The sequence below is a fragment of the Sus scrofa genome, chromosome 1 (assembly GCF_054392235.1).
Source record: "Sus scrofa isolate SSC_HxYL_T2T_F1_AM1 chromosome 1, Sscrofa_HxYL_maternal_Yorkshire_Landrace_v2.0, whole genome shotgun sequence".
NCBI lineage: Eukaryota > Metazoa > Chordata > Mammalia > Artiodactyla > Suidae > Sus > Sus scrofa.
The window spans coordinates 286,514,880-286,539,433 of record NC_139383.1 but is presented as its reverse complement, the minus strand read 5'-3'; the positions used below and the strand labels follow the sequence as shown (position 1 = coordinate 286,539,433).

The following is a 24,554-nucleotide window of genomic DNA, read 5'->3' as shown; positions in this document are numbered from 1 at the left end:
TTGTCTTATTTTGTCTTTTTTGTTTTCTCTCTTTTCTTGCCTTCTTTTGGATCCTTGAGTTTTTTCGTTGTAATTTCCTTTCCACTGGAGGAGAATGGATGCGCTCTAGTTCCATTCTTTTAGCAGTTGCTTAGCAAAGTCGATGCTAAGTTAATGCTTCTTCTTGGCCATCGCAAGGTGTTTAGAATCTTTTCATTCCCTTACCTGCCCCCCAACTTTAAGGCCAGCGTTCCCTTGTGTTTTGGGCACTGTCTTCATTTAAACCCTACGCGGTGTTTTATTATCCATATTTTTTGCCAACTGCCCACACCTGTGACAGTGTCTGGCTTCCATCCTTTCCAATAGTCCTATTGTCCATCGGAGGTTACTTTCCTTTGGCCTCAAACGTGTCCCGCAGCACTTCCTCAAGTGCAAATTGTGGGGCATCATCTTGATTTTTGATTGCCTATCATCATTTTCATTTTGCCCATTTTCACTGGCTATTTGATAGTTTAATTTTCGTTTTACAGCGGAGTAGAGCTGATTTAGTGTTATTTTCCACTGTACCGCGCAGAGATTCAATTATATGTATATACATGTATCCATTCTTTTTCAGATCCCTTTCCCATAGAGGTTATTACAGAATATTGAGTAGTTTCCTGTGCTATTCAGTAGGTTTTTGGTTTTTATCTATTTTATTTATAGTAGGGTGGAGATGTTAATCCCAAATTCCTAATTTACACCCTCCCCCATGTTTTCCCTTTGGTAACCATAAATTTGTTTTCAAGGTCTAGGAACCTGCTTCTGATTTGTAAATAAGTTCGTTTTGTATCTTTTTTTTTTAGATTCCACATATAAGTGATATCATATATTTTGTCTTTCTCTGTTGGACTTAGGCCCATCCATGTTGCTGCAAATGGCATTCTTTCGTTCTTTTTGATGGCTAAGTAATATTCCATTGTATGTATGTACTGCATCTTCTTTATCCATTCCTCTGTCAAAAGACATTTAATGTGCTTCTATGTCTGGGCTCTTGTGAATAGTGCTGCAAAGAACATTGGGGTGCGTGTATCTTTTTGAATTGTGGTTTTCTTGGAATAGATGCCCAGGAGTGGGATTGCTCGATCATATGATAGTTCTATCTTTAGTTATTAGAGGACTCTCCCTACTGTTTTCCGTAATGGTTGTACCAATTTGCATTCCCACCAACAATGTAGGAGGGCCCCCTTTCCTCCGCACTCACTCCAGCATTTATTATTTGTAGACTTCTTGCTGATATCCATTCTGACCGCTGTGGCGTGGTACCTCATTATAGTTTTGATTCCTTTTCAGTGCATGTGACGTCTATGCTTGGAAGTCTTTCAACATTTTGAAATGCTCAGCATTTTGAAGATACCGTTTCTCTATTTTAAAGTTCCCATTATTGCTGCTAGTGCCCAAGGACACAAACAGTGCCCTGAGGTCCCAGAGCCGGGCATTTCTGATCTGCCCTCCAAGCCGGACAGCCTGCCCCCGGGGTCTGTGCACTTAGCCCTGCCTTTCTCAGCAAACTGGCAAATTCGTGCCTTCATCAAATATGTATTGGGCTGCTTCTGTTTGGCGCCCTGTCTGAGACACTTAAGAGGCAGCCGTGAGTGAGGCAGGTGGCTCCCTCAGAGGGGCTGGGCACCCCCCTCCAAGTGTCCGTGCCTCTGGGAGGCAGCTGCAGGGCTGAGCCCTCTAACCCCTGGTAACCCTGAGGCCCAGGCAGGCTCTGTGACCTCCCAGGCTCCGAGGCTGAGCTGGCCTGGAACACGGAGCCCTCAGCATCCCCCTCCCGGTGGAGCTAAGTCTTCCAACCAGGACTCAGGTGAGAGCCTCTGGGCTGAATACCTCAGGGTCCAGGGAGGACAGAGGTCACAGCAGGGGACTGGCCTCCCTCTGCCAGTGACCCTGGTGGTGATGATGAGGGGTTAACGAGCTGTCCCACGGGATTCTGGCACCACCACTCACTTGACAAACCTGAGTACCGCTGCCTCTGAGCAAAGTGCACCTGCGCTCGGGCGTAGACAAAGCTTGGCCCCGTGGTTCCGGGGGGACACAGCGCATCAGTGCTTTCCCACGACGCCATGAGCCAAGCCGGCCCTGGCCTCTGTCCTGTTACCCCCCAGGGTCTTGGGTCCCCAGGCGGGTCCTGACACCTGCATCCCCTGGTCAGCCGAGCTGCTGGGGAGGGGGTGACGATGACACTCGGGGACCAGCTGGGCACAGCTGTATCCTGAAGACGCTGGCCCAGCCGCGCCTGGAACACAGGGTGAGACACCGATCCCAGCACGGGCCCCGCTCCAGAAGGCCAGGCCAAGGGACGGCGTGTCCTGGGGGCCGGTTGGCCCCCGTCCCAGGCTGACAAAGCAGTGGAGGAAGGACAGAGCCGGAAGTGGGGAGACATCCAGCTTCCTCTCCAGAGCCCCCGCCCCAAGTGGACGCTCCCCGTGGGGTAGGCGGGGGTGGCCCAGGGTGGCTGGGGGCAGGAGAGTGCCTCGAGCTTCTGGAACCACGTCCGTGATTGCCCTCCAGCTGCTCTGAAGCCACCCCTGGGATCTGAGAACGTGGTGAAGCCTGTCCCCAGAATTCTGCATGTGGGCCACAGGGACTAACCCGCAGCTAAAAAGCCCTGCTCTCTGGCTCCCGCCAGCAAGGCGCTGGGGACCAGGTCACCACCCAGCCCAGCCTGAGTCCCTGCTTCACAGCTTCCGCTGGTACCTGCCACCTGCCTATCAAAGCTGCCACCCCCAGCGGGCTGGACTCACCTGCTCTGTGGCTTTGTCCCCTGTCACAACTCCAACACCCATACCTACTTAATGGCTCCACGGCGGGGGGCGGGGGGGGGTAAGCAGGCAGATGTGGGAGTGGGGGTGAGTGGGAGGGTGGGTGGATGTGGGTAGTAAGTGGGGGCTGTGTCATTGGGGTGGGGGGGTGAGTGAGTGGGGGGGCTGAGTGGGGGTGAGCAGGTGGGGGGTGGAGGGCTGTGTGCTCAGTCTTCCCAGCACCTGGCCCCTCCGTGTGCTCCCTGCTCCCTGTCTGTTAAAATCACGCTCATCCTCCTAGACCTGCTCAAGCCCCCCCCCCAAATCCAGAGTCCCGACAGCCCCTCAAACTGCCCACCATGGTCCCCTCGCTGGGTTTGTCACTTGTTGCCAAGGGGTATCCTGCATCCACATGCATCCCCCACAGACCCCGCCCCACAGACGCGGCCTCCCCTCCGGCTCCGAGCCGTCAGCCTGCAATGGATAAAGAGCTGTCTAGTGTTTTTATTAATTTCGACTTTACTTTTTACTCCATAGGCAACAATTCTAGGTTCATTCAAAGCAACCATTTAGCTTTTTTATTTAGGGCTGCACCTGCAGCATATGGAAGATCCCAGGCTAGGGGTTGAATTAGAGCTGCAGCTGCTGGCCTACACCACAGCCACAGCAGCGCGGGATCCGAAACCCACTGAGCAAGACCAGGGATTGAACCCACATCCTCGTGGTTACTAGTCGGACTCGTTTCCTCTAAGCCACAGAGGAAAACATTTAGCTTTTTTATAAAAGGGCCCCAGTCATTCATCCATACACTGTAGAAAAATTCAGACGCGCTGGTGAACCAAAAGAAGCTCATTGAAATCTCCTGAAATCTCCAAGGCCGCTCCCGTGTGAGCTCCCCGAGAGGAGGTGACGCTGGCATCCGTGTCACAGCAGAGGGCAGGGGGCGGAAGGTCTGCTGCAGCGTAGCCTCCCAGACGCCGGAGCCTGCTCCAGGCTGTCCGCGGTCCAGGGCAGCCAGCTTCCGGGGGAGCGAAGGGGGGCCCCCGGAGGTGAGGGTCCTGCCCCGACCTTATGTCCAGACCATAGAGGGTTCTGATCATGAGAAACCTCCTCCCCCTCCCCCCCCCCGCCGTCCCCAGGAGCGCGAGGCCCTCGGGACTGATGGGAGGAAGCGCTGGGTCCTGGGATTCTCAGATCTGGACGGCTTCCCTTGCTTCTAAAGGGCCTCCCGGGATGCGGGTGCCCTCCTGCCACCGAGGGGGCCCCCGGCCATCACCCCGGAACTGCCCATAGAGAGGGGTGGGGCTGGCGCCGCCCAGATCTGGGGGGCCTCGTGCCAGGAGTGTCTGGGAGCATCTGAACTGCAGACGATCGGCGGCCTTTCCGGGCCCAGGCCCCGTGCGTGGAGTCCCCAACTCAAGCACGTGTCTGGACTTTGAAAAAAAACAGAGGGAAAAAGACAGGCTGGAGGGGCCGTCTGGGGGGCTTGTTTCTAAGCAACAGCAGAGGAGCTGAGTGGACGAAGGGGAGTCCTCGGGGGGCCCAGGGCCCGTGATGTCAAGCTGGTTAGAGCTGTGTCCAGCCAGGGGTCAGGATCCCAGAGGCCGTCCAGCCCACTCTCAGCCCCGCCCACAGCCAGGCCGGCTCCCAGGAACGTTCCAGACAAAGGGAGGTCTGACCCCAGCAGTCCCTCCCCCCACACCACTTCCAGCGCATCCCCCCCAGCTCCGTCCACCCAAGCCTGCCCGCCAGTCCCTCTGAGAACTGCGGGGACCTAGTCTCCATCCTTCGGGCCCAAGAAAGCAAATCCTTCTCCTCCTCTGCTCAAGGAGCCGGGCTTTGTCCGCAGGGCCATTTCCTTGGCCAGCTAATCTGTCAGCTCCCAGACCGCGAGGCCTTTGCAGAGCGCGGAGCCCCTGAGACCCCGCGGCCTTTACTGGCTGCCGGGCCTTGGTATTGCTGTGGGCCAAGCGCCCCAGACAGAGATTCTGCATATTCCGAGATGAAGCCTTCAACGTCTAACCTTTTCCCCCGGAACTGCAGCCATAATTCCAAACACAGAGCAGCTGGAAGCCAGGCCCAGGCCGTGGAGACCCAGGGACGTAAGACACACACGTGGCACACACGTGGCCTCTGCGAGGGGCGCCCCACACCCAGGCCAGCCTGCTGCCCCCTCCCAGAGCCCGATGCTCCAGACACATCTGCTGGATGCAGCCCCCACCACCCCGTCCCCAGCCTCCCCCCACCCTGGGCCTCTGGGACCCCCTCGCCCCTCCCCCTCCCACCCCCAGCCCCTGGCCAACTGCACACGACCGCCCGCTTCTACTCAGCTCAGGTGCCCTCCACCTGCCGCGTGCCGCCCCCACTCCAGGCTGCGTCCGGGGCCCTCTCCCTGTGCCCTCCTGCCCCGCTTTTGTCTCCCCGACCAGACCCCGGGCTCCCTCGGGGCAGGGCCATCCCGATCCCACCACCAGGCAGCATTCGAGGACAGTGTAGACGCTGCAACGAAGCTCAGGGGACCAAACCAGGCTGTCCAACAGGGAGTGGGTCCCTCCGTTAACGCGTGCGTGTGCACACACACATGCCCGTGTGCACATATATACACGCACACGTGTGTCTGCTCCCCTGTGCACGTGGAGTGGGCTCGACCCCCTGCTGGCACAGCCGTGGGCCAGGCAGCGATAGTGAAGCAGAGAGCCTTCTGCACCCCGAGGAGAAGGGCTGGTGGGAAAACAGTGCGCCCCGTTTCCTGCAGGACGGGGAGCCCTGCCCTGGAGGCTGCTGTCCAAGGTGTGCAGACAACCAGGCTCCCGGACGCTGGGGGGGGCCCCAGACTCGGCCAGCCCCCAGCCCGGAGACCCCCATTCCCACGCTCCCTCCTGGAAGCTCCCTGTGATGGGCCTTGGGGCCGGCAGAGGGGCAGGCCTGAAGCTCCTCTCGCCCCCCAGGCAGTGATCTGCCGCCCCCCACCTGCCTCTTCCCCGAGCAGGATTAGGAACCCCCCCCCACCCCCCGGGCAGCGAGGGCTGGGGCCTGAGGCTGGGGCTCCGGCTGCTCTGAGCTTGAGGTCAGCGGGTGTCCCCCCAGGCTGGGAGGGAGGGGTGGCCTGGGCCCTGGACGAAGCCCACCAGGCAGACCCCAGCCTGCCTCCTCAGGCAACCTTGAGCCATAATTCTGGGCGGAAGGCGTGGTGGTTCCTGCCTGAGACACTGGAGTCAAAGGGCCCATGCAGATGCCAGGGCCACCACCACAGAGACCACTAGAAGGAGATGGCCAGAGCTGGTCTGGTTCTTATAGCTCTGAGCACAGACCCCTGGGGTGACGTGGAGGCCCCTGGAGCAGGTTCTGCCTGTTCCTCTAGCCCCCCACCCCCAGCCTGGCCCACCTTCATGGCTGGAAGGGTGGCTGCCCACATCAGGGACCCGGAGCATGGGCACAGTCCCCCCTCCGCTGCCCGCCGTGAGGCTTGGGGGAGAGAGATACCCCCATGTTACAAGGAGGGGGTGCTTCTCCGGGTCGGCACACGGACGGACTCCTGCTCCAGAAGCGTCAACAAAGAACAGCTGCAAGAAAGAGCCCCCAAGGGCGCCCTCCTCCTCCAGCCCGCCAGGAACCCCAAAGGTCTAGTCCCAGGGGACTGGCCATGTCTGGGCGCCCAAGCCCCCGCTCCCCACCCCCACCCCCCAGGTCTCCCAGTGGAACATTTTTGACATATTCTAAGCCGTCAGCAAAACAAGATTAAAATTCAGTAATTGCTTTTGGCAGGGAGTCCACAGGCCGCGCAGGGGCCAAAAATAACTGAAGGCAGGGTTCCTGGGCCACCTGCGGCCCCCAGGGCTCTGTGTGGGCTCCGTCTAAGCCCGGGGCCCGAGTGGTCCCGGCCTGACCCTGCCGCCGTCTGGGCCAGGACGTCGGGGGAGACGGGGACGGGGTGAGGCCGGAGGGAGCGGCCGGACAGAGAGAGGCTGTCGCTTACGCACGGCCAACCAGGAAGGGTCCAGCCATCCGAAAAAATGTAATGTCACATTTGAGCAAGAAAAGCAGCTGGTCTGCTACTTAGCCGGCCACAAACACTTGGCCGAGACCTGGGAGAGGGTGTTGGCCGAGGCTGTTCAAAGCAGACACGCCAGCCTGGCCGCGCTCACCCGGCCCCCCCACCCTCCCCTGCAGTCTCCGCAGGCCTGGCCGGCCCGACAGCAGAAGCGGGGCTCTGAACCCCAGGGGGTTCGAACCGGGGTCACCGGCTCAGCTGGCTGGGGCGGAGGACTGGGTCTGACCTTTCCCGGCACAAAGGCCAGAGCGGGAGGGAACTCACTTTCTCCCCAGGCCCTGGGTGTCTATCTGCCAAACCAGGGCTGAAAGCAGGAGGTCCAGGCCACAGGCGTCTGGCTCAGGCTGGGCCTCTGAATGAAGGCTGGGCAGCCCCATGATGCAGATGAAGAGACAGGCTTGCTGGGGCAGGGCGGGGGGTGTTGCCGAGCTCACACAGCAAGGACTTAAGCCCCAGTGGCCTGGCCCCCCTGCCGGGACCCACGGAGGGGCTGACAGCAGCACAGGGAGCAGGCAGTCTCATCCTGGCCTTTTCCTGGTCCCTCTTCAGGCCCCAAGCAGGACGCACCTGTTACACAAGGCGTGCAGGGCTGAAACCCTGAGAAGGCTCCAGAAGTGTCTATGAAGGGGTGACTGGCCAGGTCTTTGGTGAGAAGAAGACAGAAGGGTCCAGGCAAGGCCAGGCTCTCAGGACCGGCTGCCCCACGTCATGAAGAAAGATGGCTGCCCCGTCGGCCACCTGTCCACCTGCTGTCTGTGCGAGCCCCTCGGTCCGCTCTCTGTGGGTGGAGCAGGGGGCTTCCACCTGTCACTCCATTCCTGTCCCTCTTACCTTCGCCTTGTGGAGGACAGAGAATGGAGCAAGCCCCGGAGCCCCAGGCTGTGCTTGGTCTCCAGTGAGGGCCCTGGAGGTGCCCACCTCCCAGGGGGAGGCCAGGCCGGGCTGTCCTCATCCCTTCAGGTGACAAGGGGGTTGCTGGCCTGCACCAGTTAGGAAGGCGAGAGGCCACAACACACGGAAAACCAGCTCGCACAAGGTGCCCGGGCTCCCCTCACAGAAGAACCAGCTCCTGCTTCGTCCCCACCCACCATCCGGGTGGGGGCTCCTACCTCCTGGTGGCAAGAGGGCTGCTGTGCCCCCAGGCAGCACCGTTGGATTCCAGGCAGGAAGGAGGGGGAAGAACCCCAAACCTCTCTGATCAAGAAGGGAGCCCTCGCTGGACACTCCTGCCTACTCCTCCAGCCAGAACGGACTCACGTGCCACCCAGTGCAGGGAGGCGGGGGAACCTGTGTTTTCAGGCAGGCACGCCACCACCCCAGACAAACACAACCGGGGGCATTTTAGGAAGAGGTGGGTAGCAGTGTGGCCCCACCGCGCAGTGCACTGATGACAAAGCGGACTCAGGCTGCGGAGTTTTCCCAAGGCCTCAGCCAGAAAGAGGTGGACAGAGAGGAAAGGACGCAAGCCTCTTCCCAAGGAGATGCCCCCCGGGGGCCACTGGAATGCGGACTTGCAGACCCCGCAAGCCCGGGCCCAGGCTGGTAGGAAAGAGGCCAGCGCCACTTGTCCCCAGGCTCCTGGAGGGAGGCCACGTGGATTAAACACATGTGCGCGTGCACACACGCATGCCTGCATGTACACACACACCCCTACATATAGACACGCACACACACACAAGCACATGTACACAGACTTCTGCCCCCACATGCGTGTGTAACGTGCCTATGTGGTACATGTGTTTGCAGCACATGGGCACACATGTGTGTGCAGACATGCATGTACACATACACCCCGGCACGTGCGTATGCATGCACGCACGCACACACGCACACACCTGCAAGTGGCCAGCTCCCTGCAACTCCCGGCTAGGGCTCGCCCACCCCAGGCCCAGCCCACCCACTCACCCTCGGGTGACATCCAGCCCCCCTCCCCGCCCCCAAAGCACAGACCTTCCTAACTTCAGGCAGCCGTGGAAGAGGGGGACAGACGGGGCAGGAAAGCGAAGCTCGGCATTTACCAGGCGGGCACCGAATTACACAGAAGGCTATTCCCTGGCCATGTAATCCCTTCCCTGACAAGCTTTGCACAGATCCCCGCGCCAGCCTCAGGCCCTGCAGAGGGGGCTCGGCGCCTGCGGAACCACGACGAACTGCGTTGAAAGCCACAGGGCATTTTCTTGGGCGCTGGGCAGAGGTGCAAACACGGGTGCACAAGCTCCGCCCGCATCCCGCGAGGGCTGCAGGCAAGGCTGAGGCCTCAGGCCCCCCGATGGGGCTTCTCCTTCCTACACTGCTCCCCAGGAGGCCGGGGGATGCCCCTTCCGCTCACCAGGGTGCCCCCTCCCTGCACCCCCCAGACCAGAAGCCGCCTGGGGGCGTGGTCTCACAGCGGGAGGGTGGGGCCAAGGGGCTAATGGACCTACCTCCCAGGGTGTGAGAAAGCCCGGGGCTTGTGCCTCTGGGGGCTTGTGACCCCCAGAGGCCTCGGCCCAGGGAGGAGACAGGGAGGGGAGCAGGAAGGAGGGAGGAGGAGGAGGACAGAGCAGAAAGCCCCCCAGCTCCCTGGGGCCCATTCACCCCACTTCCTCCCAGTGCCTGAGGTGCAGGAAGGGTCTCCACCGGTGTTGCTCATTGAGGGACAGAGGGATCCTGGGGCCTCCAGTCGCGACCTGAAGGTCCCCATGGCCCCCCCACCCCCAGAAATGTGTGTCTTCCTTTGTCAAGATCCAGGAAGGGGCTGAGGTGGGACAGGAGGTCACCGATGACCTTGGGCGGACCACCCCTCCCCGGCCCCCGCCGCCCTGCACACAGCTCTCCCCACCTCCTCTGCCTCTGCTCTGACAACTTTTCCATAAGGAGGTTATAGATGCAGAAATAGAGGGAAAGAAAAAATCATACCCTGAAAAGATACATGCGCCCTGATGTTCATTGCAGCCCTGTTCCCAATAGCCAGGACAGGGAAGCAACCTCAGTGTCCCCCTACAGAGGAGTGGATAAAGATCATGTGATATGTATATCCCGTGGAATATTACTCAGCCATAAAAAGAACAAAAGAGAGTTCCCTGGTGGTCTAGTGGTTAGGATTCAGCCCTTGCACTGTCGCGGCCCAGGTTCAATCCCTGGTCGGGAAAACTGAAATCCCACATCAAGCCCCTGCCTGCTGTGGGGGAAGGAGGGAGGGAAGGGAAAGGGAAAGAAAGAAGGAAAGAAGGGAAGAAGGAAGGCAGGCAGGCCATTTGCAGCAGCTTTAATGCCCCCAGAGATTATCATACTAAGTGAAGTAAACTCGGCAGAGACAAACATCATGTCACTTATATGTTGAATCTAAAAAAAAAAAGATACAAATGAACTTATTTACGAAACACAAACAGCCTCAGACTTTGAAAACAAACTGTTGTTACCACGGCAGTGGAGGGAGGGACTGGGGACCTGAGATCAGCATACCCCACACACCATCGTGCACAGAACGGACGGTGGATGGGCACCTGCCGCGCAGCAGGGACCTCCACCCGAGATTCTGTGATAACCTATGTGGGGAAAGAACCTGAGAAAGAGTGGATGCGTGTCCATGTATCACCGAATCACTTTGTTATACAGCAGAAGTTATCACAACCTTGCGAATCAACTCTACGTCAATAATAACTTCAAAAGAAGAAAAAAGAAGTGGAGGGAAAGAAGATAAATAGCAAATGATGAAAGAGGTTCTCTCTGGGTAATGAGGTTTGTGCATATTCACAGGCTCAAAAGTCCCACCTTAAAAAGAGAAAACACCTTTCACCTCCATGGAACCCCAAAAGGCTCTCGCAGCAGATTGTGATTCTAAATTCAGCCAGCAGGTGGCGGTCAAGACCATGGCATCCCACCTCTGATGGGCCTCAGCCCTGGCTGCCAGCGGGGACCGGGACGGGCGTTGGGGCACCGAGTCCTGGGCTTCCCCGAAGGGTTTTCTGGGTCTGGAAAGAGGGAGAGGGGCAGACGCAAAAGGAGACTGCTGCAGAGGTGACCACAGAATGCCTAGCCACGGGTGGACCCTCCCAACAATGCCCAGGACGAGGTATTGCCACCCTCCTTCAATGACTGGGGAGGAGTTCCTGTGTGCAGCAGAGATGACTCTGACAAGGAACCATAAGGTTGCGGGTTCAATCCCTGGCCTCGCTTAGAGGGTTAAGGCTCCAGCATTGCCATGAGCTGTGGTGTAGGTCGCAGACGCAGCTTGGATCTGGCATGGCTGTGGCTGTGGCGTAGGCCGGCAGCTGCAGCTCCAATTAGACCCCTAGCCTGGAAACCTCTACATGCAGCGAGTGTGGCCCTACAAAGAAAAAAAAAAAATGACCAGGAAAACCGAGGTTTAGAAGAGAGAGGGGCCTTGTCTGCTGTCACACGGCCCAGCCTGGGTGGAGCCTGGGCTGGAACTCTCATTTTTGACTCAGTTCACAAATACCCTGGGTCACCAGGCTTTATTTGCAAGCAGTTAGGATGGGGACCGGGCAGCAAACGGGGAGAAATGATTTCAAGCAGCTCTGCCATGCTCTTTCACTGCCCCGGGTTCTCAGCCCACCTCCTGTGGCTCCTGTGAGGCTCCAGCAGCGGCGGCCTTCTGAAGCGCAGTCCGGGGCTCATCCAGGTTCCTGCCCTCCAGTGGGGGGGACTCGAGGGTCTCCCAGGGTCCCCTGGGGTCACATGGGCAAGGGCTAGCTGGTCACAGGGTTTGGCTGCAATGCCCAGCCAGCCCCATCCCTGGTTCCGCTCCTGCCACTCCTGGCCCTGGGCCATGCCCCCTCGAGCCCCTGCTTGGGACCCACGTTAGCAGGAGGGTTGGAGGGACCTGTCCCACACCAGCCAGGCGGAGAGCAGGAGGAACAACAGGACCAGGGCTGCGGCCAAGGTCAGGGAGGGCACCAGGTCCGAGTCCTCAGGGCCAAAGATGGCATCGGCAGGGGCGCGGTGGGGGGCAGCAGGGGCGCCGGAGAGCTGGGTGGCAGAGACCTTCTCCCTGGGGGGCCCTGGCCGGCCCATCTACAAGAAAGAGGTAAGGGACGGGATTTCCCCTGGGAAGGACCCACCACCCGCCCCCTGCCTGTTGCACCCATCTCCCCAAACCTCCCAGGCACAGCAGGAGTGAGGAGCCAAGAGGCGCCCCCAGAGGGATGCGGGGCAGTGACTCCCTGAGCCTCGGCTTTTCCCTCGGGAAGTGGGGATGCTGAAAACCACGGCGGCAGGAGGCTCAGGACCGGACGAAACAGCCCCTGGGCTCCTGGTGTTCCCTCCAGCCTCCTCACCTTCTCCCTAGAGATGAGTCAGGTTCAGCCCCCTCGGAGACCTCTTCCCCCCATGCCAGGGAGTCTGGAATGCAGCTGGGCCAGTTTTCTGGCCAGTTGGAAGCCAGCAGACTCTTCTGGGGGACCTCTGTCAAACTGCAGGAGAGGCTTCTCAAGGCTGCCAGCTGCTCTCAACCCCCAGGGGCTACAGTAACATCCTTCTTAGAGATGAGAAAGGTGAGGCTCGGAGTTCCCGCTGTGGCTCAACAGTTAGTAAACCCCACTAGTATCCATGAGGATGCGGGTTCGATCCCTGGCCTCGCTCCGTGGGTTAAGGATCTGGCGTTGCCGTGAGCTGTGGTATAGATCGCAGACTCAGCTCAGATCCGGTGTTGCTGTGGCTGTGGTGTAGGCCGGCGGCTGCAGCTCCAATTCAACCCCTCATCTGGGAACCTCCATATGGCAAAAGAAAAGAAAAATGAGACTCAGAAAAGGAAGCGCCTCCTTGGAGAAAGGCTCCCTAAGCCCCAGAGTTGGGCGGAGGGGCTCATGGCAGTGAGATCCGCTTCTCTTCAGGGACGGAGTTGAGACCAGATCGCTTATTAAGCCCCAGTGCCCTAGATCAGCCAGGGTGTCCAGGATTCGGGTGGTCTCTGCTCAGAACCCCCCAAGCCCTGGCACTTCTGCATAACATTTACCTTCCAGCCATTGGGTCACCCACGTCCTGGGAGAGGCGGTCCTGGGAGCTGCCACGTTCCCGGGGGGACAGGCCCCCGTGAGTGGCAGGCTGAGTGGACCCACTAAGGGTCCTTTCCTCTAAAGAAACCACCCCGTCTGCGGCTTCCTCCAGGGAGGGGCTGGCACTGGGCGGCAGGGGCGGGGACGTGAGGGCCCCAGCCCCCAGTGGGTGTGTCCAGGCTGAGAAAGGAAGCACTCTGCCCCAGGCCCAGTGGACCAGTGCTTTCTGCTGCCCCTAAGCTGAGACCTACTGCCTGGGGGGCCAAGGGAGGCTAAGATAGAGGGTAAGGGACCTTGGGGCATTGGCTGTGTGCCCAAGCTGTGCTGGGCATGGGCTGGGCGGAAGAGGTGGAAAATCCCATCGCACACCCAGAGGCCAGGTAGGGAGGCTAAGATAGAGGGTAAGGGACCTTGGGGCATTGTCTGTGTGCCCAAGCTGTGCCGGGCATGGGCTGGGCGGAAGAGGTGGAAAATCCCATCACACACCCGGAGGCCAGGTTCCCGAGCAGCCTGTCTGGGTGGCCCCAGGTGAGAGCCTTCAGAGGCATGATCTTCGCTGAAGGAAACAGGCCTTTCAGGGCAAAGCTGTCCATTTGTATTGCTGATTTTCGAAGCATCTGTGACCTAAACCACTGTTCATGGCAACGCTGGATCCTTAACCCACTGCGTGAGGCCAGGGATCGAATCTGCGTCATGGATATTAGTCAGTTCCATTACTGCTGAGCCACATCGGGAACTCCCAGAGTGTCTTTTGTGCAACCACTGTTTCTCCGATTAGACCCCTAGCCTGGAAATCTCCATATGCCTCTGGTGCGGCCCTAAAAAGACAAAAAGACCAAAGTGACAGAAATCAGAGTGGTGGGCCCTCAGGAGGGTGGGGTAACTGGGAGAGGGTCCTCAGGAATTGCTGAGATAATCAGAAGTTTCCTTCTGGATCTGAGCTATTTCCTGGGGTGCACACAGGTTTATTTCTTGAGCTGTACCTTTAAGACGATGCTAGCAACAGGTCGGACTGCTTGCCGTTATTGCAGAGACAAATGTTGGTGGAAAGAAAAGATTGCCTGGAGTTCCCTTTGTGGCTCGGAGTAACGAACCCAACTCGTATCCAGGAGGATGCTGGTTCGATCCCTGGCCTCGCTCAGTGGGTTAAGGATCTGGGCTTGCCGTGAGCTGTGGTGTAGGTTGCGGATGCGGCTTGGACCCCGCGTTGCTGTGGCTGTGGCTGGCAGCTGCAGCTCCGACTGGACCCCTAGCCTGGGGATTTTTATATGCCTCAGGTGCGGCCAGAGAGAGAGAGAGAGAAAGAGGGAGGGAGGAGGGGAAAAGGGAAGGAAGGAAAAAAAAGGGTTGCTTTATTCAGGAGGCCGGCAGCTTAGGGAGAAGGCAGCCTGGTGATCAAAAGGCAGCTCCCTCGTGCCAATTGGGGCGAGCATTTTTAAAGGGGAATTTCAGGGCTGCACAGGCTGGAGGAGGGGCCACATGCGGAACAGCGTGATAAGCTCTGACGGTCACCTTGAGACTGGTCCCGCGGCGGTCTCATCAGCATCACCGGATTGTTTTAAGGCGAATTCATCTTCAGATCCGGGGCTGGTTTGTTCCCATTTCTTTGAGGCCATTCTTGGAATCCTGTGCGGTGGAGCAGCTTGTGTCTTGGCCACAGTCCGGCCATCATGTCGTTAACTCCTTTCACCTGGTGGGGGGTGTCAGTATCCATAAAACCGTTCAAAGGGTATGACTCAGAATGTTATCTATAGCCTTGGAGGAGGAACTAAAGTTCCTCGACTTTATTTAATGACTGTACTTTACTGTTTTGTCCTGCTTGCTTCTCTCTGCTTCTGCATTTTTTTTTTTTTCATTTATCTGATTAAATGTATTCTTTGGCTGAAGTTTTTCTACAGGCGAAAGGCAAGTGGAGGAGGTGGCGGGGGTGGGGTGGGGGTGGGGTCTGTCCCCGGGAAACCCCATAGGTTTCTTCCCAGTTTTAATGGGTTATGGCTCAATTTTCAAAAGTCATGAGGGCTACATTATAGCAAGAGTCACCGGTTAGGGGGCATGCCTGTATCCAAAGTCCCTGACGGCAAGAAAACGCACAAAATACAGTGTCAAGGAGCTCCCGCTGTGGCCCAGTGGGTTAAGAACCTGACTGCAGTGGCTCAGACCCCTGCAGAGGCAAGCGTTCGATCCCGGGCCCAGCGCAGTGGGTTAAAGGATCAGCTGTTGACACAGCTGGGATTCAATCCCTGGCCCAGGAACTTCCATATGCCACGGGTGCAGCCATGAAAAAAATAAATAAAAAAATAAAAACAAAAAGCAGTGTGAGGTGGTCACACGATTGGACACACACTCAATGGGCAAATGTGCAGAATAACATGGGATGAGAAGGACCAGACACTGCACTGCCGCAGGGTGAGGCTCTTCTCTGAAAACGTCCAAGGAGAGAGTGGGAAATAGCGATTCAGTTATTTTTTGAGGCTGGGCTTCCAGGGAATTTTCACTTTCTGTTTTTCTTTCTTTTCTTTTTTTGTCTTTTTAGGGCCACACCCGAGGCTTATGGAAGTTCCCAATCTAGGCGTGGAATCAGAGCTGTAGCTGCCGGTCTGTGCCACACACGTGCAGCAACATAGGGTCCAAGTCACATCTTCAACCTACACCATGGCTCATGGCAATGCCAGATCCTTAACCCACAGAGCGAGGCCAGGGATCAAACCTGCATCCTCATGGATGCTAGACAGATTCGTTTCTACTAAGCCACAATGGAAACGCCCCGCTTTTCCTATTTTTAAACGTTATCTTATTACTTGAATGATTTGCTATAAGCCCAAGTTATTTCTGTGGTCATAAACGTGAAAAACCCAAGTCTCGGCCACTGGCACGGTCACCCCTGGCTCCCCCTCCTTTACGCCACACCCTCGTCTGTGGCTGTCCTGGATACTCTGGAGCCTGATTTCATCACATCAAGGGCGACGCGAGTCGGCAGGCAGAGAGGGAGTCGAGCGCAAGGCGGAGGCCACAGCCTACTTTTGGAAGGAGACGAGTGTTCCCTGTGTGGCCTTTGCGAGTCACAGCGCTTCTCTGAGCCTCAGCTTCCTTCCTGCCCAGTAGCAGCCGGGACCCGGTGGGAGGCTGTCTGCACCACAGTGCTGGTACCCAGCTCGGACCCCCACGTGGACACAGACGAACAGGGAAGGGCTCTGCCTCCAGGCCCCGCACGACCTTCAAACGGCTTCCTCCCTGATGGGTTCCCATCTTCTCGGCGAGCCCCGGGGCCTCCAAGGGCGCAGGAAGGGCCTGCGACTTCCAGGGAAAACCCTGCCGCCCCGCCTGGGTTACTCCGCCCGGCGCGGGAGGCCGCGCCCCGGCAAAGTCCGACCACCCCGCCCCGGCGCCATGCTCAGCACCGGAGCCTGCCCGGGGAAAGCCCGGCGGCCCCACCCCAGCTCCGCGCCTGCATCCTCAGCATCCGCACGGCTCGCGGCCACCCCATTGGCCCGCGCCCGCTCTGCAGGGCCGCCCCGCAGCCAATCGCCTTCGGGGGGCGGAGCTGTGGGCCTGGCCGTGAGCTCCGAGCCGCTGCAGCCCGAGGCGCCTCCGGCCAGAACAGCCCGGCCCCTCGGCGGCGGCGCACCTTGACGGGAGAGGCGGGCCATGCAGGAGCCGCTGCTGGGAGCCGAGGGCCCGGACTATGACACCTTCCCCGAGAAGCCGCCCCCGTCACCAGGGGAGAGGACGCGAGTCGGGTGAGAGTCGCTCGGCATGGGGGCTGCGGGTGGAGGCTGGGGATGGCCCTGGTACCCTCCAGTCGGCGGCTGGCGCCCACCTTGGGCCTTCACTGACCTTCAGTGAGTGGCTGGGCCATCTGGTCCCTTCCTGTCCCAGACACTCTAGTCCTGTTTAAGGAGCTGGTCTCCCGAGTACTGGGCCTGGCCCCTAGTTGGCAGAAACAGGGCGAATGAGGCCCAGAGAGGGCGAGGGGCTTGCCTAAGGTCACACAGCAAGCCATGGATGGCAAAGCTGGGAGGAGAAACCAAGCCTCCTCTTCTGAGAAACAGCACTCCAGCACCGGGGTCTCGGCCACGGCGATGGGGACTGTCCTCCCGCTCTGGCGACTTCCCAAGGAAGCCGGTGCTCAGGCTTGAGAGGTGGCCGTCTGACCGTCTGGGCTCAGCCCTCCCCAGCACTGCCCTTGGAGTGGGTAGCCGTTGTGCTCTGTTAGCTGAGGAGGGACTCCAAAATCCTCATCCCTCTACACCCCCCTCCCCAGGGTCCTGCAGAGCAAGAGGGTGTTGCTGGCAGCCTTCGCCGCTGTGCTGGGCAACTTCAGTTTCGGGTACTCCCTGGTCTATGCGTCCCCTGTCATCCCCGCCCTGGAGCACTCCTTGGATCCAAACCTGAGTCTGACCAAAACCCAGGCATCCTGGTTTGGGGTAAGAGCCATGCTGCGAGCTGGGGAGGGGGAGGGCAGGGGGCCCACTGAGCTCTGTCCCCAGCTGGGAACCCCCTGAAAGCTCAGCCTTGGGACCCCCTCTGGGGCCCCGATGTGCCCCTCCCCCACCCATCCCAGGCTGGGGGGCAGGGCCAGAGAATGGCCCTGAAATAAAAAGAGGAAGTAGAAGATGACGGAGGAGAAGGGGTGGGAAGGAGCAGGTGGGGAGACGTCCTCAAGGCCTCGGCTGGGTCAGGTTGAGTGGAGACCCCCCCCCACGCACACCGGGAGCCTCCCTGGATGAGGAGAGGCAGGGCCATCAGGTACCAATGGAAAGAGCGCAGCTGGGCCAAGAGGGGGGGGGTCCCAGGACACCTGGTTAGGAGGAGCAGAGGTCCCCAGAGTCCCAGGATTCTGGAATTGCAATCTTAGCAGCCTCAGATTTACAACTACGACCAATTAGCTGAGATCTAACACCCAACGTGAACTGTGCATTCAGTATGTGCCAGGCCTGTGCTGGGCACTTTCCATGCGAGCCAGTTCACTGCAGGGCCAGCCCTATGTGATGGGTGCTACTGCTCTCCCCATTATGCAGCCGAAGAAACTGAGGCTGGGGCAGGCTAAGCAACATGCCCAAGCGGATCCTACTCACTACCCTCGACAGGGAATTTGAGGCCCCCCAGATCACAAAATCCCAGGGGCCTCAAGTCATACGCATCTCCCACCTGCTGCATTACAGTGTTCAACGTTTAAACATCAGCCTGGACAGACCCACTGTGCACACTCATGTGGATTCCTACTGGGGCAACCCTAACGAAGAATTGTCCACACACTGCTTGTATACCTCTGGGGACAGGAGGCTCACCACCATTCGGTCCTGAGTCCTGCAGCGCAGGCTCTCGGGACAGCCTGGAAAAGCAGCTCTAGGCTCCGATGGGATGCAAGGGGAGGGGGTGCTGGGTGCCCAGACGTATCTGCCCTGCACCCTTTCTCTGCAGTCCGTGTTCACCTTGGGTGCGGCGGCCGGAGGCCTCAGTGCCATGGTCCTCAATGACCTCCTGGGCCGGAAGCTCAGCATCATGTTCTCGGCCCTACCCTCGGTAGCCGGCTACGCGTTCATGGCTGGTGCCCACGGCCTCTGGATGTTGCTCCTCGGGCGGATGCTGACGGGCTTCGCTGGGGGTCTCACGGCTGCCTGCATCCCGGTAAGGCCAGGACACCCTCCCAGGGCCCTCGCTGCCGCAGTACTCAGCTGAAGCCCCCTGGTCAATGGGCCTATGTTTGCCAGGAAGTCTCAGTTCACCCCGACCCAGGCAGCTCATTTGGGGGAAATCTGTCCCCGTAGCCCCAGCTGTCCCCACTCTGGACTCCCCAAACTTCCTGCCCTGAGTCCTAACAGACAGATTGCTCAATCGGAGAAATTTCACATTGGGCAACACAACAGGCCCCAAAAGGAAGTCCCTGCCCTGCACCTTCCGTGGGACCCCTCGTCTCAGCCACCACTCCTCACACCCACTCAGGGGCCGGGGAGCCCAGCAGGGCACGAAGACCCCTGGGAGAAGCAGAGGCCAGAGTGTGTGGTTTAGCCCCTGGGCCCCCCTGATTCCAGCTTTGCATCCCCGTTTCGGAGCTAAAGGCTTCTACCCACTGGACAGACAGGGCAACTAAGGCCCAAGGGAGGTCATGCAGAGTCACGATTGAGACGAGAGCTCACCAGGAGTCCCCACTTCCTGCTTCCCAAGCCCCCCCAGAGCCACCTGTGCCATCACGGCCAGGCCCAGGCACCTGTGTTACCTGTGTTCTCAGCACAGGTGTGGCCGGGATATCTTGCAGGTGTACGTGTCTGAGATCGCTCCCCCTGGTGTTCGTGGGGCCCTGGGTGCCACACCCCAGCTCATGGCGGTGTTCGGATCACTGTCCCTCTACGCCCTTGGCAAGTAGCACCCAGGTGCACACCAGGCATCTCCTGTGGGCAGGCTCAGGGGTGCCGCGGTGCCGCTGAGCAGATGTGGGTAGAAAGGGAAGAATATGCCCCTCAATGACCTCCACGCTCAGAGGCAAGCGATATGGCTTCCCTGGTGCTGTGTGCCTCCAGGCAATTTCCCGCACCTCTCTGGTCATGAGGCCCCATCCCTAACTGGGCAGTGAGGGCTTCTCTTTGGCTGGCAGTCTTTAAACTGTCTTCTAACGGCAGAGTATTTTCTGTCAGTCTTTGGTGGAAGTCCGTAGAGAAAAGTGATCAGAGGGAGTTCCCTGGTGGCTCGGGGGGTTAAGGATCTGGTGTCACTGCTGTGGCTCTGGTTATACCTATGACTCGGGTTCAGTCCTTGGCCTTGGAATTTGTGCATGCTGGAGGCCCGGCTCCACCCCCCTAAAATGAACTGATAAAATGATCAGAGTGTAGCTGGTTGTGGTGAGGGGTGGGGTGGGGTGGGGAAAGGTTGGTGGTAGAGGTCCCAAGGCCTTGCTACTCAGACTGCTCCTCCATCACCCTGCCATGGCCCCCGAGACCCACGGGCCAGGGCAATCCCTGTGGCCCCTCTTGATCTAGATCACAGAGGCCTGGAGCAGTCAGGGTGGGCTTCCTGTAGGAGGTGGCCCCAGAACCAACCCTGGAGGGCGGGTGAGGTTGCTCAGAGGCTCCATGTCAGCCCAGCCCCAGCGCCTCATCCCCTCCTCACCCCCAGGCCTGCTGCTGCCCTGGCGCTGGCTGGCTGTGGCAGGGGAGGGACCCGTGCTCGTCATGATCCTGCTGCTCAGCTTCATGCCCAACTCGCCTCGCTTCCTGCTCTCGAGGGGCAGGGACTCGGAGGCACTGCAGGCGCTGACCTGGCTGCGAGGGGCTGATGCCGACATCCGCTGGGAATTCGAGCAGATCCAGGACAACGTCCGGAAACAGGTCAGGAGGGGTGGGTGCCCATAGCTCCATGGGGTGACGGCCAGTACGAGCCTCAGTTGCCTTTCCTGGATAACGGGGATAACTGCAGTGCCCACCTCCAGGAACGGGGGTCCGGGGTGGGGGACGTTGCAGCACCTACCCCAGGGCACACACACCGCCCAGTGGCTGCCTGGGGACCGGGTATTGCCAAGCAGGATCTGCCTTGGGCTGACCTGCTGATCCAAGAGCCTGGTCCAGGCGGGGTGTCCCCGGGCCTGTCCCAGAGCCAGGGTCGCCTCCGTGCACAGGCTCCTTCTTGGAGGAGGGGAGAAGGGCGTCCCCCGTGGGACCCATGCAGCCCAGGGTGGGGCAGCTGGGCTGGAGGGCGGCACAGCCCCTCAGCGGCAGCCTCATGTCTCCAGAGCAGCCGCATGTCGTGGGCCGAGGCCCGGGACCCCCACATGTACCGACCCATCACCATCGCCTTGGTGATGCGCTTCCTGCAGCAGCTGACAGGCATCACGCCCATCCTGGTCTACCTGCAGTCCATCTTCGACAGCACCGCCGTCCTGCTGGTGAGAGCCCCGCCCCCGCGCCGCCCGACTCCGCCCCCAGCATCCAGGGAGGCCGCCCCTCCCTGAGCACCTGCTCCTGCGGGTCAGGGTCAGGGTGGTGCCCGTGTGAGGACACCGGCACCTCTCATCCAGGTGTTTCTGTGCCACACACCTGTTCTCAGAATGACGTTTGTAAGTAAAGCTTGCATGTTTTAGAAATGAAACATGCAGGAGTTCCCACTGCGGCAAAACAGGACTGACACCGTCTCTGCAGCGCCAGGACGCAGGTTCCATCCCCAGCCAGGCACAGTGGGTTAAAGGGTCTGGCATTGCCACAGCTGCATTGCGTAGGTCACAGCTGTGGCTCAGATCTGATCCCTGGCCGGGGAATTCCATATGCCACAGGAGGCCAAAAAAGAGAAAAAGAAAGAAAAAAAAAAAACGAAAGTAAAAACACACAAAACAAAGCTTGCAGAATGACAAGGGAAGCCAGTTTTGTAGAAGCCTAGGCCCCGGGAGGCACAGATCCCAGATTCAGAACATCTGCCGCTCGCTGAGAAAAGCCACTTCCCCCCCAGACCTCAGCTTCCTCCTCTGTGAGCTGGAGATATAGTGGGGAGCACGGCTCATCGGCCTGTCCCGGGGCTCAGAGGGAGATGAGATTTGAAGATTAGTGACAGCACAACACCGCAGCCATCATCGTTATGCCTGGATTCTGTGCCAGCCCCAGGCTTAGCAGCGAGCACACAGCAGTTGTGCCCCTTGCCCAAGAGGCCCCTGGGCTGGGCTCGGTGACCAGCGGAAGGACCTGGCACAGAGCAGCCGAGCCCGGGGTGTGAGCCTGCAGCCCCCCCGGGGAGGGGGGTGGAGAAGAGGGCAGGCTGGGGTCCCTCAGTTCCGTGGCTTCCTCCCTGCAGCTCCCCAAGTATGATGCAGCCATCGTGGGGGCTGTGAGGCTCCTGTCTGTGCTGATTGCCGCGGTCACCATGGACCTGGCCGGCCGCAAGGCCCTGCTCTTCGTCTCAGGTGAGCACTGGCAGTCACCTGCACACGCTCATTCTCGGCTTCAGCAGCTGCAGCGACATGCCAGCCCTCATGGTGAGAGCGCCTGGGGCCCTCAATCTCCCCAGACCTGGCGCAGGGCCCAGCATCCAAAGTTCTGCCGGGGAGTTCCCGTCGTGGCGCAGTGGTTAACGAATCCGACTAGGAACCATGAGGTTGCGGGTTCGGTCCTTGCCCTTGCTCAGTGGGTTAAGGATCCGGCGTTGCTGTGAGCTGTGGTGTAGGTTGCAGGCGCGGCTCGGATCCTGCATTGCTGTGGCTCTGGGATTATGCCGGTGGCTACAGCTCCGATTGGACCCCTAGCCTGGGAATCTCCATATGCCGCGGGAGCGGCCCAAGAAATAGCAAAAAAAAAAAAAAAAAAAATCTGTCAAAGTTCTGCCGGGACTCGTGGGAGCAAATGAGCCAAGACAGAGGCTGGGTGTGACGGGAGCCCACACCTGGGCTGGGCAGAAGCTTGCTGCCTGCTGGCGGCCTCCAGTCACAGGCGACCAGGATGGCAGCCTGATGGGGCCTGGGGCCCGCGGGGTGCCAAGGGGCTCCCCCTCAGAGGGTCCTTCCCATCCTTTGAGGGCTGTCTGTCTGTGCACAGGAGCCACCATGTTTGCTGCCAACCTGACACTGGGGCTGTACGTCCACTTTGGCCCGAAGGCTCTGACCCCTAATAGCACCATGGGCATGGAGAGTGTGCCTGTGGCGGGCACAGAGCAGCCCCTGGTCACGCCCACCAGCTACCTCACCCTGGTCCCCCTGCTGGCCACCATGCTCTTCATCATGGGTAGGTGTGCCAGGGCCCCTGGGGGCCGAGGGCGGGCGCGGGAGGTGTGGGGACGCGCCGTGTCTCATGCGCTGGGCCCACGCCATCCTGGTGGTTGGGGAGGGGTCCCTTAGCAGCTCAAAGGAGACAAGAGACCTCCCCCAGCCACTGGGCAGGGCCACTGGGCAGGGCCTGAGCCCGCCCCTCGCTCCCTTCCGCAGGCTATGCCATGGGCTGGGGGCCCATCACCTGGCTCCTGATGGCGGAGATTCTGCCCCTGCGAGCCCGCGGCGTGGCCTCGGGGCTCTGCGTGCTGGTCAGCTGGCTCACCGCCTTTGCCCTCACCAAGTCCTTCCTGCCGGTGGTGGTAAGAGAACAGCGCTGGGACCCTGGGGACCTGGGACCCTCTCTGGCTAGTGCCAGGGGCTGTGCCCAGGACTCTCTGCATCCTTTCAGCCTTGGCACACACCCCCTTCACAGTGAGGCCAGGGGCCTTCAAGGCACAATGTAGCAAAGACTCCTTATGACAGACACGGCTCAGGAAGCGGTCAGGAGCAGTCGGGTGGCTGACCTCCCAGGCCAGTGTGGGGCCCAAGCCCAGAGAGCCCTCCTGTCACACACACCCCCCCGGAGGAAGCTGGGCCTTCTGTCCGGTTTGGGCCTTTGCTGAGCATCCCACGAGCGGCATGTGCGCGTCCCTGCCCCAACGCACAGACACAGCCCCTGCCTGGCCTCACCAGCCTTTGGCTCAAACTCCCTCGGCCCTGACGCCCACCAGAATCTCCAAGTCCCGGTTCTCTGACGGGACAGCTCAGGCAGGGTCCCCCCCCCCCCCCCGCCACCGCCACTGCAGCCAGTGGGGCCACAACAGGGCTGGGGGCACCCAGAGTGGGTAGGCCAGCTGGAAGGCACAGCGTGCGGTGTGGGCGGGGAGGGAGGATGGGGCCCAGCGTGTGGGTGCTCCCAGCCAGGCTACGGGCAGGCCTCCTGCAAGGGGGCACAGAACAGCTGAAGATTAAAGGTGGCCACGGGGACAAGGCAGAGGTGGTTGCCCGGCCAGGGTGGGTGCCAGCCGAGGAGGAAGAAGGCTATCACAGCCCCCAGCACTGGAGCAAGACTGTGTGCAGGCTTCGAGGACCTCGAGTGCCTGGCTAAAGCGTTCGGCTTTCATGCTGGGGGCAGTGGGCGCTCCGGGCAAGGGTCTCCGGGCGGGGCCCTGATGCTGGCTTGTGTTGGGGCGGGGGAGGACGCCGGGCTCCCTCGTGACCCGGCCCTCTCCACCCCCAGAACGCCTTCGGCCTGCAGGCCCCTTTCTTCTTCTTCGCTGCCGTCTGCTTGGTGAACCTGGCGTTCACCGGCTGCTGTGTGCCCGAGACCAAGGGCCGGTCGCTGGAGCAGATCGAGTCCTTCTTCCACTCGGGGAGGTCCGTCCTGCACTAGGGCAGGGCTGCCGCCCAGAGGGCCCAACCACTGGGCAGCGGAGCTGTGCGCTGGCCCCACATCCGCACTCCGAGTCCAGGAGGCAGCGCAGCGTGTCATCAGCCGAGGCGCAGGAGGACCCGCCAGAGGCCTGACGGCCCGCAGCACACGCGCCAGCTCCGGGCAGCACCGTTGTCCAGCCTCGGCCCCAGCTCAGGTAGCCTGCGAGCCACGCTCTTCAGCCGAGGCCCACCGGCGGAGGGGGCAGCCACTCGGCCCGAGGGTCTGCCAGGCGACCTCAGGCCTAGCTTCCACTTCAACGGAGGGCTGGCCTTGCTGAGGACAGGGACAGGGCTGGAGGTGGCAGAGCAGTGCCACACAGGGACATCCTGTTCTCATCACTTAGCGGCCATCGGGCCTCTTGGCTTTGGGAAGGGAACTGTACCTGTGAGAGCCTGTGGCCACCCCAGGGAATGTTCTGGACTCCCACAGGCCAGGGCACAAGACCCAGCATGGCCACTTCCTCCTGCACCCGCCCCACTGCTGGCAACAGGGGGCGCTCAAGTGCAAGCTGTGCTCACCCTATTTATAGAAATAAATCAGGCCACGGCCTGGGAGAGGAAGGAGTGGGGTTTACTCAGGTGGGGGA

The 24,554-nt window shown here is 60.0% G+C and overlaps 1 protein-coding gene and 1 long non-coding RNA gene across 2 annotated transcripts; one reads left to right on the top strand and one right to left on the bottom strand.

Moving 5' to 3' along the window:
- Window positions 1-11,254: 11,254 nt before the first annotated feature.
- LOC110257125 (uncharacterized) lies at window positions 11,255-12,910 on the bottom strand. Its single transcript, XR_002339372.2, has 3 exons — window positions 12,773-12,910; window positions 12,096-12,527; window positions 11,255-11,832 (listed from the first exon to the last, which is right to left on the bottom strand). It is a non-coding gene; the product is annotated as an uncharacterized LOC110257125 (long non-coding RNA).
- Window positions 12,911-16,407: 3,497 nt separating this feature from the next.
- SLC2A6 (solute carrier family 2 member 6) lies at window positions 16,408-24,528 on the top strand. Its single transcript, XM_003353701.5, has 10 exons — window positions 16,408-16,549; window positions 17,074-17,236; window positions 18,234-18,440; window positions 19,069-19,168; window positions 19,923-20,134; window positions 20,536-20,688; window positions 21,585-21,693; window positions 22,322-22,507; window positions 22,708-22,853; window positions 23,774-24,528. Exons 1-10 carry the CDS (start codon window positions 16,458-16,460, stop codon window positions 23,924-23,926), a joined length of 1,521 nt encoding a protein of 506 aa, XP_003353749.1. The 5' UTR covers window positions 16,408-16,457; the 3' UTR covers window positions 23,927-24,528.
- Window positions 24,529-24,554: the final 26 nt, after the last annotated feature.